Raw genomic sequence first — 17138 nt, 5'->3', positions numbered from 1 at the left:
CATGAGAAAGACCCAGCCTCCAGAGCCACCCAAATCACGCACTATCCAGAGCGGCAGACTGAGGGCCAGCAGTTCTGGCTCGGCTACTAGCTCACTGGGCCAGCTTGGCGCTATTCATTTCCCCATCTGTAACATGGAGCCAATTACGCCCAAGAGTGGGGGTGTCTCTGAACAACTTGGCTGACAGACTGCACAAAGGCAAAGTGTCGTGCAGCACTGGACCACCCCAGTGTAACATTCATAGAGATGACCAGGAAGCAATGTCTGGGCAACAAAGTCCAGGCTTCAGCACAACTCTAACCTGGGGCAGCAGCCACATTTGGAGGAGCGAGGGGACAATGTACAGATGATGAGCCATGGATGGAGCCCTGCAGGACTGGTTCCACCCCAAACAGAAAGGGCAGTCAAACCAGACAAGTCTGAGACATTACAGAGGTGTGCATGGCAGCCCTAGGGCAGGAGAGGAGCCAGCAACAGGTCAATGAAGAGAGGTTCATATGCTGGGGCCAGAGTGAAACCCAGATGCTGCTGCTGCTGCTGTGAGGACAGCTCCCAGCCCCTCTGCTCAGACTCAGAGCCGGAGGGTTAGCATGCCTGGGCCATGCGGGGATGTTTAAAGGGGAGGACAGGCAGATTGCAGAGTTTGGGGAAGCAGAGGAGAGGGGTTTGTCAATGGGATAATACAGGGAGCAGCACAGAGACGGGAGTCGAGGGGGAAGAAGCTGCTCTCTGCAGGCACTGCAGGGTGTCAGGAAGGAGAAGGAGGAGTAGGGGTTGCTGACATTAGGGCATGGAAGATTCATAAATTATAAGGCCAGAAGGGACCACTGTGATCATCTAGTCTGACCGCCTGTATAACACAGGCCAGAGACCTGCCCTGAATGAATTCCTATTTGAACTAGAGCAGATCTTTTAGAAAAACATCCAATCTTGATTTAAAAACATCTAGTGGTGGAGAATCCACGACAAAACTTGGTACATTTTTTCAATAGTTAATTACCCTCACTGTTAAATGTACACCTTACTTCCAGTCTGAATTAAAGTCTAACTTCAACTTCCAGCCATTGGATCTTGTTATACTTTTGTCTGGTACGTCAAAGAACGTCTTTATTATCAAATTTCTGTTCCCCATGTAGGTCCTTACAGACTGTCAGCAAGTCACCCCTCACCTTCTCTTTGATAATCTAACACTGAGCTCCTTGAATCTATCACTATCAGGCACGTTTTTCAATCCTTCAATTATCCTCATGGCTCTTCTCTGAACCCTCTCCAATTTACATCACCTTTCTTCAATCACGGAAACCAGAACTGGACACAGGATTCCAGCAGCTGTTGCCCCAGTGCCAAATACAGAGGTTCTAGAGCCTCTCTAATCTGAATCCCCTGAAGAGAAGGAAACCGCAGGTTCCAATGGAGCCAGCTGGTTACAGGCACAGGATGTGAGAAGAACTGCAGAGAGCAACACAAGGGGCTGGGTAGGCTGAAGAATCCGGTGCTAGAAGCAGGGAGTGGCACGTCCAAATCCAGCTAGCGAGTGACATGTGTAGGTCAGGACAGAGTAGACTCTGGCACTGATGTCAGGCGGCACGAGACCCTGGCTGACAAACTCTTCAGCACTTACCGTAATGTCCGGGACAGAGCAAGGGTCACATCAACCCACAGCACACCAAGGTTGGTGTCCCGCCTGCCGTGGGGTTCAGTGGCTGATGCTGCAGATGGAGGAGACCCCTTCTGCACATGCTTGGCTAACTACACAGTGACACACGGGGAACGCTGTACAAATGCATTCCCCATTCACCCCCTTTCCCAGGGCATGGGAGGCTAGTCTTGGAAAGCCTTGTCTCACCCTGGGCAAGGCTTTCCAAGACAGCACCAGGAGCTCCTCCTCTTGGATCCAGTGAGCATAGGTGGCCCACAGACTCACAGCGTTTGCTATGGGGGAAGGCTTCTGTACCCAGCTCACTTACTGCCATCCTGCTGGCATGGGTTCAGCTGTGGTGTCTTAAACAGGTGTAGCAAAATCCGACAGGTCAGACGGGCCCCCGGTTCCGAATCCTGTTCACTGCAGGCTACAGAAAGCAAAGGAATCAATGGAGATTTCACAGGAGCAGAGCTCGCCTCTACTGTCCAGCCGCTGGCCCTAATTTCTGCAGTAGAGTGGCTTGCCCTCTGCCTGAAGGGGGGAGGAGGGCATATTGCAATTAATATGCAAATGAGCAATCCAATCAGCACAGACTGCCCAGGCCCCAATCGCTACATGACATTCAATGTGTTCTAAGCTTCCCCTACCTCAGCTTCAGGGCGCTGCAGCCGGGGGGGCTGAAATCAGCAGAGCGAAGCTGGAGGGTCAGACAGCTGGGGCAAGGGCAGGGGGGGGTTGGAGCTAGAGAGCCCCAGGAGGAGGGAGGGGATGAGCATATTAGTTGGATGTTCCTGCGAAATGATCAGCCATGAGAGTGAACTATGTCGAGAATGAAAAGCACATTGTTAGGTTTCAGAATTAAACACCCAGAGTGAGGCATATGGGGCAGTTCATACCTCTCTGAGCTCTTATTTGGGACTGTCTGCAGACTCCAGCACACAGCATGGCATGGGTAGAGCCCTGCGTGGATACAAAATTTGTATCCACATCCAAGCCGCGATCCACAAATATTATCCAGGGATATAAAATGGATATCCGTGGATTTGCAGGGCTCTACTAACAGCTCCACAGGTCACCACGCACCAGTGACACAAGGCTGTGCCCAGCCCCGAACCACCCTCCCACTTCTCCACAAAGACATCCTGCCTCACTGCCCACTCCACCCCTGCCATACCTCCTGCCCCACTCTGGGCAGGCAGGCTATAATCTTGGGCGCTCGTGTGCACCGCCACCCCCCAGGGGGGGCTCAGACACACCTACACAGCCAGAGCGACTTTAATGCACACAGACCCAGCCAGGACTGGCAGTGGTGACAACTACTTGGCTCACTGCACAGGAGCACATGGTCACACTCCCTTCTGGGAGTTGTAGTTTACTTCCTCCTTTCGAACAAGCTGTGGACTACAACTCCCAGAATACCCAGCAGGCTATTGCCTGTTGCGGGATTCAGAGAGCCGAGCTACAGCCTCAGGGCTGGGTGACAGCTGCTCTGTTCGGGTGAGTGCTGCAGAGCCCTGTGCAGATACAAAATTTGTATCCGCATCCAAGCCACGATCCGCAAAAATGGTCCGTGGATATCAGCGGATTTGCAGGGCTCTAGGCATTAGGTAAGAACATAAGAATGGTCACAGTGGGTCAAACCAAAGGTCCATCTAGCCAGTATCTTGTCATCTGACAATGGCCAATTGTAGCACTCTGTACCTCAGAGCAGTACCCTGGAACCCCCATATTCACCTGTGTCATATAATTATGATATATTTCATACAAAAACGTGCCATGTAAGATAGCATATGAAAAGCCATGATCTGCTGAAACCCACTGTTCTGTCCAAATATGTATATAGTTAGTGTGTATGAAGTTATGAGATTTCGCTGTAAGGTTGTTACTGCTAGTTACAACAAAGGCGGTGATCCACACCCAGGAAGGTGTGGAACGCTCACTGATCAGCAGGGGAGTTGTAAACAAGGGATTTACAATGCTGTAAAAGGGCTGCACAAGCATCACACAATGGGGGATGGCTCAACTCTGACTCAGCAAAGCCCACCAGGACATGTCTGGGCTAGTGTTTCCCAGGCACATGGACCGAGGATATAAAAGAGGGGACAGTACCATCATGCTTTTGCCTTTCTATTCCCCCACCTATGCTGGAAGCAACAAGAGAACGCTGGGAAGACACAGACTTGAACTGAGGAGACTGATCCCAGGCTTAAAGAGGAAGCCTGTGTATTAAGAACTGTACCAAGTAGTGGGGTGAGAAAACTGCTTGATCGAAATACTAACTAGTGTAATAAAGTCGAAGATTTAGACTCTGCACTTACTTTTTATTGTCTTTGGTAACTCTCTCTGACCTTTTGTGCCTACCACTTATAATCGCTTAAAATCTTTCTGTAGTTAATAAATCTGTTTTATTTTTTACCTAAAACAGTGGGTTTTGCTTGAAGTGCTTGGGAAATCTCAGCTCAGTTTACAAAGGCTAGTGCGTGTCCTCTCCACATCCAGGGCAGACTGGGTAATGAACTTACACTGGTCAGGCTTCTGACGAGCGCAAGACGGTATATTCCGGGGGCTTGGGAGATCTGCTGGTGGCTTTCTCTGTGTGATTCATGAGTGGCTCAGGGAGCTTTCATGCAATCTAGCTGAGTGTGGGGGTAGAGTGATAACAGCACCTGGAGGGGTTTGCTGCTTGTCACTAACAAAGCATTGTGAGAGACAGCCCAGGCTGGAGAGTTAAAGGGGCAGAGCAGTACCCCAGTTCCAAGTTGTACTCCAGGGATCCTGTCACACCAATGCCAGATGCTTCAGACAGAATGAATAGAGCAGGGCAGTTATTGCATGATCCATGCCCTGTCATCCAACCACAGCTTCTGGCAGTCAGAGCCTAGGGACACCCAGACCATGTGGTTGTGTCCCTGCCCATCTTGGCTAATGGCCATTGATGGACCTATCCTCTAATTCTTTTGTGAACCCAGTTTTACTTCTAGCCTTCACAACATCCCCTAGCAACGAGTTACACAGGTTGACTGTGTGTGGTGTAAAGAAATTCCTTGTGTTTGTTTTAAACTTGCTGCCGATTAATTGTATTGGGTGACACCTAGTTCTTGTGTTATGTGAAGGGATAAAAAACACTTCCTTATTCACTTTCTCCACACCAGTCATGATTGTATAGACCTCTATCTTATCCCCCCTTGTCTCTTTTCCATGCTGAACAGTCCCAGACTTTTTAATTTCTCCTCATATGGAAGCTGTGCCATAGCTCTAATCATGTTTGTTGCCCCTGTGCACCTTTTCCATTTCTAATATAGCTTTTTTAAGATGGGGTGACCAAAACTGCGCACAGTGTTCAAGGTGTGGGCATACCATGGATCTATATAGTGACATTATGATATTTACTCTCTTATTATCTATCCTGTTCCTAACGGTTCCTAACATTCTGTTAGCATTTTTGACCACCACTGCACACTTATGGATGTTTTCATAGAACTAACCAAATTGACTCCAGGATCTCTTTCTTGAGTGATAACAAGTAATTTAGATCCCATCATTTTGTATGTATAGCTGGGATTATGTTTTCCTATGTGCATTACTTTGCATTTATCAGCAATGAATTTCATCTGCCATTTTCTTGCCCAGTCACCCTGTTCTGTGAGATCATCTTTGTAACTCTTCGCAATCTGCATTGGACTTAACTACCTTGAGAAATTTTGTATCGTCTGCAAACTTTGCCACTTCATTGTTTACCCCTTCATCAGATCATTTATGAATATGTTGAACAGCACTGGTCCCAGTACAGATCCCTGCAGGGCACCATTATTTACCTCTCTCCGTTCTGAAAACTGACCATTTATTCATACCCTTCATTTCTGGTCTTTTAACCAATTACATGAGAGGACTTTCCCTCTTACCTCATGACTGCTTACTTTGCTTCAGAGCCTTTGGTGAGGGACCTTGTCAGAAGCTTTCTGAAAACCCAACTACACTGTGCACTGCATCACCCTCGTCCACATGTATGCTGACCCCCTCAAAGAATTCTAACAGACTGGTGAGGCATAATTTCCCTTCACAAAAGCCATGTTGACTTGCCCCCAAGAAATCCAGTTCATCTGTGTGTCTGATCATTCTCTTCTTCAATATAGTTTCAACCAATTTGCTTGGGACTGAAGTTGGGCTTGCCAGCTCTTAATGCCAGGATCGCCTCTGGAGCCTCTTTTAAAAACTGATGTCACATTAGCTATCCTCTTTCAGTCATCTGCTACAGAAGCTGATTTAAGCACTAGGTTACGTACAGGGCCGGCTCCAGGCACCAGCTTACCAAGCAGGTGCTTGGGGCAGCCACTTCGGAGAGGGGCGGCACATCCAGCTGTTCGGCGGCAATTCGGCGGACGGTCCCTCACTCCTGCTCGGAGCGAAGGACCTCCCACTGAATTGCCACCGCAGATCGCGATCGCGGCTTTTTTGTTTGTTTGGCTGCTTGGGGCGGCCAAAACCCTGGAGCCGGCCCTGGTTACGTACCACAGTTAGTACTTCTGCAATTTCATATTTGAGTTTCTTCAGAACTCTTGGGTGAACACCATCTGGCCCTGGTGACTTATCACTGTTTAATTTATCAATTTGTTCTAAAACCTCCTCTATTGTCATCTGAATCTGAGACAAGTTCCTCAGACCTGTCACCTAAAAGGATGGCTCATGGGTGGGAATCTCCCTCACATCCTCTGTAGTGAAGACCAATGCCAAGAATTCATTTAGCTTCTCCACAATGGCCTTGTCTTCCTTGAGTGCTTCTTTAGCACTTCCATCATCCAATGGCCCCACTGATTGTTTGGCAAGCTTCCCACTTCTAATATTTTTTTTTTATTTTTTTGCAGTTAGTTTGTGTGTCTTGTACTCAGGGGCGGCTCTAGGCACCAGGAAAGCAAGCATGTGCTTGGGGCAGCCCATTTGCAGGGGCGGCAAGGATTCAGCATGGGAGCTGAGAACCAACAGGGGGCCCTGGGAACTGTAGTTCCTTGGTTAGCACCCTGCCTATAGAGCCAGCCCTGGAGCAGGGAAAAAACTACATTTCCCAGCATTCCCTTGGCCACTATCAACAGGAAAGAGGAGGAGGGAGGGAGGGAGGTAGCTGAGACCTCATGCTGCAGCCTGCTGTGAATGGAGAGCTGCACTGGGAGTAGGGATACCATATTTTAACATTCAAAAAATAGGACACTCCACGGGGAGCGAGGGTAGCCCCACCCTGCCACCATCCACTCCCTCCGACTGCCCCCCACAGAAACCCCAACCCATCCAACCCCCCCCTGCACCCTGATCACCCCCTCCCGGGACCCCTGCCCCTAACTGCCCCAGGATCCCACCCCCTATCTAAGCCTCCCTTCTCCTTGTCCCCAACTGCCCCCTCCTGAGACCTCCCCGCAACTTCCCCCCTAGGGCCCCACCCCCTACCTGTCCCCTGACAAACCCCCGGGACTCCCATGCCTATCCAACCGCTGCCTGTCCCCTGACTGCTCCCCCCAACCCCTGACCCATCTAACCCCCCCTGCTCCCTGTCCCTTGACTGCCCCCCCAGAACCCTCTACCCCTCTCTAACCTTCCAGCCCCCTTACCGTGCCACTCAGACCAGCGTGTCTGGCTTCACGCAGTGCCAGACATGCTGCTGCATACATGCTGCCGTGCTCCCCTGTGGAGCCACAGGCTCCCCTTCCCCCCCCCAGCACCTGCCTTCCAGATTTGAACACCTCAAAATTCAGGAACAACAAGGAGTCTGGTGGCACCTTAAAGACTAACAGATTTATTTGGGCATCAGCTTTCGTGAGTAAAAACCTCACTTCTTCGGATGCATAGCTAGTCTTTAAGGTGCCACCAGACTCCTTGTTGTTTTTGTAGATACAGACTAACACGGCTACCCCCTGATACTCAAAATTCAGGAGTGCTCAAGCTCAGTTTGGGCAGCTGTTACTTCATTTCTCCCAAATCAAATATACTGATCCACTGTAACTTGCTGTAGAAAAAGTAGGATAAAATTGAGCAAGAAATGCTTCCCAGTGGTTATTAGGACTGGAATTGCGATTTTCAACAGCCATTGCCTTTTTGTTTGTTTGTTTGTTTGTTTAAAAGGAAGACAATGATATTGCATTGGCAAATTCGCCAAAGAAAGAAAGAGAGGAACAAAAGAATAATAAAGGCACCTCAACTTTTCTTCATTTATGTAGGAGTCTTATAATATGCATCCAGATATCCTCCAGTCACACAAGCTGAAAATTGTTCCACTTTACTGCAGTTCTGTAACCATATGGGAACCAATCCTGTCTGTGTTCTGTGCACATCTAAAATTCCTGCTGAATGACCCGCCCTGGGAGCGAGTTACTGGTGACCCAGGGCTGCGGCGGAAGGAGGGTGCTGGGGGGGGGGGGGGGGGGGGGGAGAAGAGAGCCCAGGGCTGGGGCAGCAGGGGGTTCCGGCGGGCAGCCAAAATTCTTTTTGCTTGGGGCGGCAAAAAACCTAGAGCCGGCCCTGCTTTTACTCGTTGCTTTTCAAATTCTTTTTTGGTCTGCCTAATTACACTTCTACATTTGACTTGCCAGAGTTTATGCTCTTTCCTATTTCCCTCAGTAGAATCTGACTTCCAATTTTTAAAGGATGCCTTTTTGCCTCTAACCACCTCTTTTACTCTCTTATTTAGCCATGGTGGCTTTTTTTGGTCCTCTAACTATTTTTTTTAAATTTGGACTATATATTTAATTTGTGCCTCTATTATGGTGTTTTTAAACAGTTTCCACGCAGCTTGCAGATATTTCTCTCTAGTGATTGTTCTTTTTAAATTTCCACATAACTTGCTTCCTCATTTGTTAGTAGTTCCCCTTTTTGAAGTTAAATGCTACTATGGTGGGCTTCTTTGGTATTTTTCCCCCTCCCAAGGTTGTTAAATTTAATTACATTATGGTCGCTATTACTGAACGATTCAGCTATACTCACCTATGGACCAGATCCTGTGTGCTTCACTCATATTGAAAACTGCCTCCCCTTTGTGGGTTCCAGGACTAGCTGCTCCAAGAAGCAGTCATTAATAGTGTCTAGACATTTTATCTCTGCATCCCATCCTGAGGTGACATGTACCCAGTCAATATGGGGATAGTTGAAATCCCCCATTATTATTGAGTTCTCTACTTTTATCGCCTCTCTAATCGACCTGAGCATTTCACAATCACCATCCTGGTCAGCTGGTCGGTAATATATTCCTACTGTTATAATCATATTATTCAAGCAGGGAATTTCTATCCATACAGATTCTACAGTACAGTTTGATTCATTTAAGATTTTTAGTATACTTGGCTCTATGCTTTCTTTCACGTGTAGTGCCCCTCCCCCACCAGCACGACCTATTCTGTCATTCCTACATATTTTGTACCCTTGTATTACCGTGTCCTACTGATTATCATCGTTCCAACAAGTTTCTGTGATGCCTATCATTTTAATATTCTCATCTAACACCAGGCACACGAGTTCACCCATCTTATTTAAACTCCAGCAATATATAGTTGTCTGCCTTCACGTGATGTAACTGAATGGAACTCTCTTTAATTGACTATTTCTCTTCAGTTCCTACTTGTATTTTATCTACTTCTATCCTCTCCTCTTTACTAGGATATAGAGAATCCCTGTTAACAGATCCTCCCCTAAATTCATAGATTCTAGGACTGGAAGGGACCTCGAGAGGTCATCGAGTCCAGTCCCCTGCCCGCATGGCAGGACAAATACTAAAGGCTGTTTCTCTCCCAACTGTGCGCTTCTCCACACCTGACACCTTTCCCTCAGCCCTTAGTTTAAAAACTCCTCTAAGACTTTTTGAATGTTACATGTCAGCAGTCTGGTTCAGTTCTGGTTTAGGTGGAGCCTATCCTTCCCATCCTCCTTTCCCAAAAGGTTCCCCAGTTAGATTTAATAAAATCTAAAACCAGCCTCCGTACACAATCATCTCATCCACGCATTGAGACTCTGCAGTTCTGCCAAACTGACCCTGATGTGGAACTGGAAGCATTTCAGAGACTACTACTATAGAGATCCTGGACTTTAATCTCTTACCTAGCAGCCTAAATTGGGCTCCAGGACCTCTCTCCCACCTTTCCCTATGTCACGGATACCTACATATACCACAACCACCGGCTCCTCCCCAACATCGCACATTAGTCTCAAGAGATCTGCAAGCTTCGCATCCAGTAGGCAATTCATCATGCTGTTCTCCCGGTATTCATAAACCCAGCTTACTCCTGGGGGAATTCTGCGCCACTGCGCATGTGCAGAATTCATGTCCAGTGTAGCCCCCCTCTGTCTCTCCCATGTGGCTCTGCAGCCCCTCCCCCAGTGCCAGGTTAGGAGGCACAGGATATGGTGGGGGCAGACAGCTGCTGGGGGGGTCAGACTGGGGTTCAGAAGTGCTAGTGGGGGGACAGATTGGGGCGCAGGCTCAGGAGCTAGTGGCATGACAACATTTAACCAGGGCCACAGGAGGACGGGGCGGAAGAGGCTGCAGGGCCACATGTGGACGGGGGCAGATGTGCCTGACTGAATGCACGAGGCTAGGGGTCAAACAGGGTCTGCATGGCAGAGGCTCCCCAACTCCATAACTATCCTCCTTCCGCCCCCGCCAAAAAAAAACAAAAAACCCTGTTCCATACTTCTCCCACCCACACCCAACAACCTTCCACGTTCACTCCCAGGCTCCTTTCCTCTCTCTCAGCTCCTCCATTACCCCCGAATCCCCCAAGCCTTTGCACTGCTTCTGAGGGGTGCGGGAAATGTTTCTGTATTGTATTTTAAATGAATTACTCAAAGTTCTAATATGCCTAGTAAGGAATCTATTTGTCAAAAAAACATTTCCTGAACCTTTTTTTTTTTTCCCCTCTGTATTTTGAAATAAATTACCAAAATAATTGAAACTGGCATGATTATAGTGTGTTTTCTTTTGACACATAAAATATGCAGAATTTTAATATTGCACGCAGAATTTTTAATTTTTTGGCACAGAATTCCCCCAGGAGTACCAACTATCTATATTTCTAATGATCGAATCCCCCATTACTATTACCTGCTTCCTCCTAATAACTGGGGTTCTTTCCCCAAGAGAGGTATCCTCAGTGCAGGAGGCTACCATGACATCATCTGGAAGAAGGGTTACACTCAGATCACCTGTTCAGGGTTTCTTTCCCAAACATAAGAGCCAGTTATTTTCTTTAAATCAAAGGTCCGATTCTTAAAAGGTGGACGCTGAGCATATTCCATGGCCAAGGATTACGTGCAACATTACTGTGCGCAGGGGCTTCAGGGCCCCAGAGTCCCACTGCTGGGTACTCGGCCCTTTGAGCCAGGCACTGCATTGCAGGCAGCCTGCTGGAGGGCACCCTGTCTCTGGAAGGGACTCACTCACCAGCATTGAGGAGTGAGGGGATGGCTGCACAGCGAATCAGGTCCTCCAACAGCAAGCACTGACGGGCAATGAGAATGGCAACAAAGGTGGCCAAGGAGTCATGGAAGGATAAGTCGCTCACCTGGGAGACAGAAGAGCAGCCAGTGACCATGTCAGTCTCTGCTTCACCCCCTCCAGTTAACACCATATGGGCCTGACTGGGAGCAGGGGGAAGGGCAAGCCCAGCAACCCCATGACCAACCCAGCAAAACCCTACATAAGGGCAGCTCCAACACCAAAAGACAGTTCCGCATGTCCCGCCCATGACATCCCTCTCCCATTCCCATCTCCAGCCCCTTGGGGACACTCTCCCATGTCCCGTTCCATCTCTGCCCTGCCCCCTCCAAAGCACCCCCCTCTCCTCAGCCCTGTTATTTAAGCTTTTGCACTTACGTCAACATTGCAGAGGAGGTCGTTGAAGCCACAAGTCCCGTTGTTGGAGGAGCAGCACAAAGCCTTGAGCACGCCCAGCCACTCGGCACTCAGGGATTTGCAGTAACCAGTCAGCTCAGCACATAGGATAGCTATGTCATTGACTCTGTAGAGAGGAGCCATGCGGTCACAAACAGCACTCAACAGCCTAGCCCTTCCCCTCATTCCTAAAGCAGAGCCAGGCTTTGGAGAAGGTGGGAAATTGCTGTATCATTATTTTCTTTTTAAACTTTTTATTAAGGCAAAATTACAATAAAAACATTAACATACTACATTGTACATTACTTATTCTGGCTAAAGATCCTGGCTCGATGTCTGAGGAGCCCTCCTCCTCTGAGTACGCTACAAAGGGTGACCAAATTTCAAAATACCTATTGTCTTTTGGGTGCTTCTCTTGTGTACTTATGTGATAAAAAAAGTCTGTATTTTACTATCCCATAACTCCATAGGAGAACAGGTCACATTTCTCTAGTAATGTGCAATACAAAGTGTAGCTGCTGACAATGAAAAATAACTTAATTTGTTGGTCTATTTAAAATGTAGATCCTTTGCTGGAGCATTAAACAAGCAGGTTAGGGGAACTCTTAAAAGGTTGCATTTTATTTCTGTATTATTAGGAAAAATGTGTGACTCAGTTTAGCCATTCACTTTGTATTGTGATCTACTAGGACTGAAGAAGTTAATTTCTCCTCTGGGACAGAGGAATAAGAGATAAGTGCTGGTCATCCAGATAAGACTGGGTTGGTGTGTGACACAGATATGACGGTTTGGAAACATGGAATATTCAGACTCTTTTACAGAAATGTGACAGATTCTACGGACACTTTGAATATTCTATCACTATTGCATCAACTTTATTAATGTTGTATATAGCTTTATGGGCTGGTTAGTTCTTGAATTCCTGACTCAGTCATAGAATCATAGAAATGTGGGACTGGACTAGATGATCTGTCCCTTCCAGTCCGATATTTCTAGGACAGGTCATCTAGTCCAGCTCCAGCACTAAGGCAGGATCAAGTATTATTTAGACCATTCCTGGCAGGTATTTGTCTAACCGGCTCTTAAAAACCTCTCAATGGAGATTCCACAACCTCCCTAGGCAACTTGTTCCAGTGCTTAACCACCTTTAGTTAGGAAAGTTTTTCCTAATGACTAACCTAAATCTCCCTTGTCTCAATTTAAGCCCATTATATCTTGCCCTGTCCTCAGTGGTTGAGAACAATTTACCATCCTCCTCTTTATAATCACTTTTGACATACTTGAAGACTTATGTCCCCCCTTCTCAGTCTTCTCTTCTCTAAACTAAACAAATCCAATTGTTTTCAATCTTTCCTCATAGGCCGTGTCATAAACATACAGCTAAGGGTAGCATAACATCCCTCCTTTACCTGTAAGGAGTTAAGAAGCTCAAATAACCCGGTTGGCACCTGACCAAAAGGACCAATAAGGGAAGAAGATACTTTCAAATATGTGGGGGGAGGTTTTGTTTCTGCTCTCTTTGTTGTTCTCCCCGGGAAAGAGAGGGACCAGAGAAGGAAAAACCATCTCCTAAAACCCTACCTGAAATAAGCATCCAAGATTACAAACATTGTAAGTAATAGCAAGGAAATGCATTAGCTTATCTTTTGTTTTAGCTTGTGAATTTTCCCTATGCTAAGAGGGAGGTTTATTCCTGCTTTTTGTAACTTTGAAGTTTTGCCTAGAGGGGAATCCTCTGTGTTTTAAATCTTATTACCCTGTAAAATTACCTTCCATCCTGCTTCTTTTACTTTTTTTTTCTTTATAATAAAGTTCTGCTTTTAAGAACCTGATTGGTATTTAGTGTCCTAAAAACCCACGGGTCTGATCTGTGCTCACCTTGTTTACCTATTTGGTTGGTAGATTATTCTCAAGCCTCCCCAGGAAAGGGGGAGAAAGGGCTTGGGGGGATATTTTGGGGAAACAGAAATTCCAAGTGGTCCTTTTCCTAAATCTTCGTCTAAGTCACTTTGTGGTGGCAGCGATACCATCCTAGGACAAAGAAGAATTTGTGCCTTGGGGAAGTTTTTAACCTAAGCTGGTAGAAATAAGCTTAGGGAGTCTTTCATGTGGGTCCCCACATCTGTACCCCAGAGTTCAGAGCAGGGAGGGAACCCTGACAGGCCGTTTTCCAGACTTTTAAACATCTTGGTTGCTCTCCTCTGGACTTTCGCCAATTTGCCCACATCTTTCCCCAACCAACTGTGGTGCCCAGAACTGGATACAACACTCCAGTGGAGGCCTTATCAGTGCTGAGTAGAGTGGAAAAATTACTTCTCGTGTCTGGCTTACAACATGTCTGCTAATACATCCCAAAATGATGTTTGGTTTTGTTGCAACAGTATTACACTGTTGACTCATATTTAGTTTGAGATCCACAAGTGCAGTACTTTGCATTTGTCCTTATTTAATTTCATCCTATCTATTTCTGACCATTTCTCCAATTTGTCAAGCTCATTTTGAATTCTAATCCTGTCCTTTAAAGCACCTGGAACCCATACCCACCACCCAGCTTGGTATCATCCATAAACTTTATAAGTATCAGAGGGGTAGTCGTGTTAGTCTGGATCTGTAAAAAGCGACAGAGTCCTGTGGCACCTTATAGACTAACAGACGTATTGGAGCATAAAGTTTTCGTGGGTGAATACCCATTTTGTCAATGGGTATTCACCCACGAAAGCTTGAACTTTATAAGTGTGCTCTCTACACCATTATCCAAATAATTTATGAAGATATTGAATAGAGCCAGAACCACAACGGATCACTGTGGGGCCTCACTTGATATGCTCTTCCAGCTTGACTGTGAACCACTGATAACTACTCTCTGGGAATAGTTTTCCAACCAGTTGAGCACCCACCTTTAGGTTCATCTAGACTATATTTACCTAGTTTGTTTGTGACAAGATCGTGTGAGACGGTATCAAAAGCCTCACTAAAGTCGATAGGGAAGCTAAAGGGTTTCCTGCGTTAACTAAAGTCACTTGGTGGAGAGGGCAGTTATTAACACAAATCCTTACTGCAGGTAAAAAGTTTGGGAAAGTTTCACCCCTGGAAAATAACACGGACTGGTCTGACCTGGTTCAAGAGGCCTAGCAGACAAAGAAATTGTCTGTATAAAGTGACTGCCATGACCTAGAGAGCGATCACTTACGCTTGATACAAGAACTGACACAAAACTGTGACCAAGAGAGATAGGCCCTGCAGAGGGCCTGAAGTACTTTAATCCTGTCAGGGTCTCCAGGTGGCAAATGGGTGACAGCTGGTGAGCCAGATGTGTGTATAGGCTGTTTGTTGTTTTTAAAGATAAATAGTACTTTGCTTTATGAAAGCTGCCTGGTTACTGATTAAGCCTGTCACTGCCCCTGAGAGAACAGGACTGCAGGTGCTGAACTGAAGTCAGATTTGCTGAGACAATCACAGTGAATTGCAGGAGCTTGCAGTCTAAGTCCACAGTCTGGAAGAAGTGGATCGCAGGTTCCCGTCCAAGAAAAGTGATGGCTAGAGGCCCGAGACCTAACTGGGCATGCCCTCAAAGAGTCAAAAACAACAAGGAGTCCGGTGGCACCTTAAAGACTAAGGGATTTATTTGGGCATAACCGGACTCCTTGTCATATTTGTTGATACAGAATAACACGGCTACCCCGTGATACTCAAAGAGTCAGAGGTGCAGTTAATTCCAGAACTGTTGTGACAGTCTGAATAAACTCTGAAGGACCATTAACATACAAATGGAGTTGCATCAGACAGGCACAATGGAAGACCAACAACTGGATATTAACTTTTAAGAACTAGCAGCCAAGGGAAGCAGAACGTATGGAACACGCATAACAGCAACTTGAAACAAAGAACGGAGGTATCAGCATACAGCGCTAAGACCTCTGCTGCGCAGTGCACAGGAGAGACTGGAATCCTAGACACTTCCGGGCCAGAGAGGCGAGTAATGCTGCCAGCATGGACAAGCGTATAAGATGGCTTTTCCACTTTAACCGAAAGACCCTAAAATACCATATTCCAGCTGACTAATATGTGCTGGCTTGTTCTGTGTCTCTGCAAAACATCTGCTGGTTGTGTGACTCCTGAGAGCAGCATTTCTCCAACAGGGGCCTAAACTAATTTGGACCCGATGGAGGAGCCCTGACGAGAAACGTGTGCTGAAGCCAGTAACCCAGGCTCAGGGTAGCAGGGCTCACCCTTGTAAAAAGTGGAGGCCTAGGACTAAAGGGATAACCTCCCAAAGAGGCTGTAGGAATGTCAGAGTTACAGTGGACACATGACAAGTAGCTACTGGTTCCCTCATCGTCAGATTGTATCTTGCTGCCCCCTCGAGGAGCACAGACACTCCTTCTACCTACACAAATGGAGCCACCTGAGAGCCACCTGAGAGGGGGTCTCAATAGCCCCAGCCCTGCGCCTCACCGGTCTGGGTCATGATGTCCCACACACACATGCATGAGTGCATTGCACACAAAGCTGTAGCGGTTGGCCGGGTTGTCGTTGAGGCTCTTGCCCAAGTTGGTGTAGGTGAAGTTGTGTGCGGATGGATTCTCGATGGTGTCGATCATGAACTCGGGCTCCCACAGCATGTTAGAATCAGAGGGCTCCACATTGCAGTAGATTGTGTTCTTCACCTTGGAGCAGAAGTCACTGGCAGGGACAGGAAGGGGAGGTTAGGCACTTCTGCAAACATGCTTCCCACTGCCTTTCACAAGCAACGCCGAGGCCCGGGGTGAGAGCCTTCTGCTCCCTCCCCCAGACTTCCCCTGCATCCTCTGCAGTGCAGAGAGCTCCAGCTTTTACATGAAGGCTTAAGGGGCTCATTCAAAAAAGTTCCTCCATGAAGAGCCATGCCTGTTCCTTGTTGGGGAAGCCCCTGGAAAATACCAGAGGGGGTTCAGTGACCTAGCTTGGGGCTGCCACTTCCTCTTGCTCTCAGTGCAGCTCCTGGAAGTGCTCACCAGTCAGCAGATCAGCCTGCAGGCACCGCAGTAAGAGAGATGGCCCCAGGCAACTACCATTCTCCCTGCGTGTCCAGCTAGACCTGAGGCAGGGAACCCCCACCGTATGTCCATGAGGAAAGAACACTAGCTGGTGGGGAACAGTGTGTGCAAGATCACAAGCCAAGCTGAGGCCATGGTCTTTCTGAGGGCAGTGCCCTTGCCCCCAACCTGCCTCAAACTCACCTAAAGAGCTCCCCAAATTTACTCTTGAGGTGACTGCAGGAGGTGTATAGGTCGTAGAGGTAGGCCAGGATACAGCGTTCTGCTGAGGAGCCATCGGAGCGGTTCATGCCATGTTTCACCACCCCACACAGACTGTAAAGAGACAAGAAATGCTTCAGCAGCTTGAAAGGAAAGCCTGAAGGAGCATGGCATCAGACACAGGCAGCATCCACCCACTTGAGGGTAGAGCCCCAGACATGGAGACAATGTCCTCGGAGAACAGATCCCTCCCCATGCCCACCCCTCCATGGGACAAAGCTCCAGGCACAGAGACAACACCTCCTAGGAGGACAGACCCCTGTCCCCCAAACCCACCTGGGACAAAGCCCAGAGATGAGGCTTCCCCTGCCCAAGAGGGGCACAAGGCTCCCTT

The 17138-nt window shown here is 47.6% G+C and overlaps 1 protein-coding gene across 3 annotated transcripts in view; it reads right to left on the bottom strand.

Annotated features, from left to right (window-relative positions):
• The window catches only part of MED12 (mediator complex subunit 12), a 72180-nt gene that overhangs the window by 37806 nt on the left and 17236 nt on the right, over positions 1 to 17138 (bottom strand). For all 3 annotated transcript variants that reach the window (XR_010590322.1, XM_008178947.4, XM_008178946.4), the window contains exons 20-24: positions 16727 to 16858; positions 15963 to 16190; positions 11490 to 11634; positions 11058 to 11178; positions 1968 to 2069 (exon numbers count right to left, since the gene is read on the bottom strand). Coding sequence is in view for 2 of the 3 variants with exons in the window: in XM_008178947.4 (XP_008177169.2) it covers positions 1968 to 2069; positions 11058 to 11178; positions 11490 to 11634; positions 15963 to 16190; positions 16727 to 16858 (728 nt within the window). In the remaining variant the exon portion in view is untranslated. The remainder of the gene's footprint in view (positions 1 to 1967; positions 2070 to 11057; positions 11179 to 11489; positions 11635 to 15962; positions 16191 to 16726; positions 16859 to 17138) is intronic.

The sequence above is a fragment of the Chrysemys picta genome, chromosome 9 (genome assembly GCF_011386835.1).
Source record: "Chrysemys picta bellii isolate R12L10 chromosome 9, ASM1138683v2, whole genome shotgun sequence".
NCBI classification, from domain to species: Eukaryota; Metazoa; Chordata; order Testudines; family Emydidae; genus Chrysemys; species Chrysemys picta.
The sequence above is the reverse complement of the archived record's forward strand: the minus strand, read 5'-3'. Positions and strand labels throughout refer to the sequence as shown.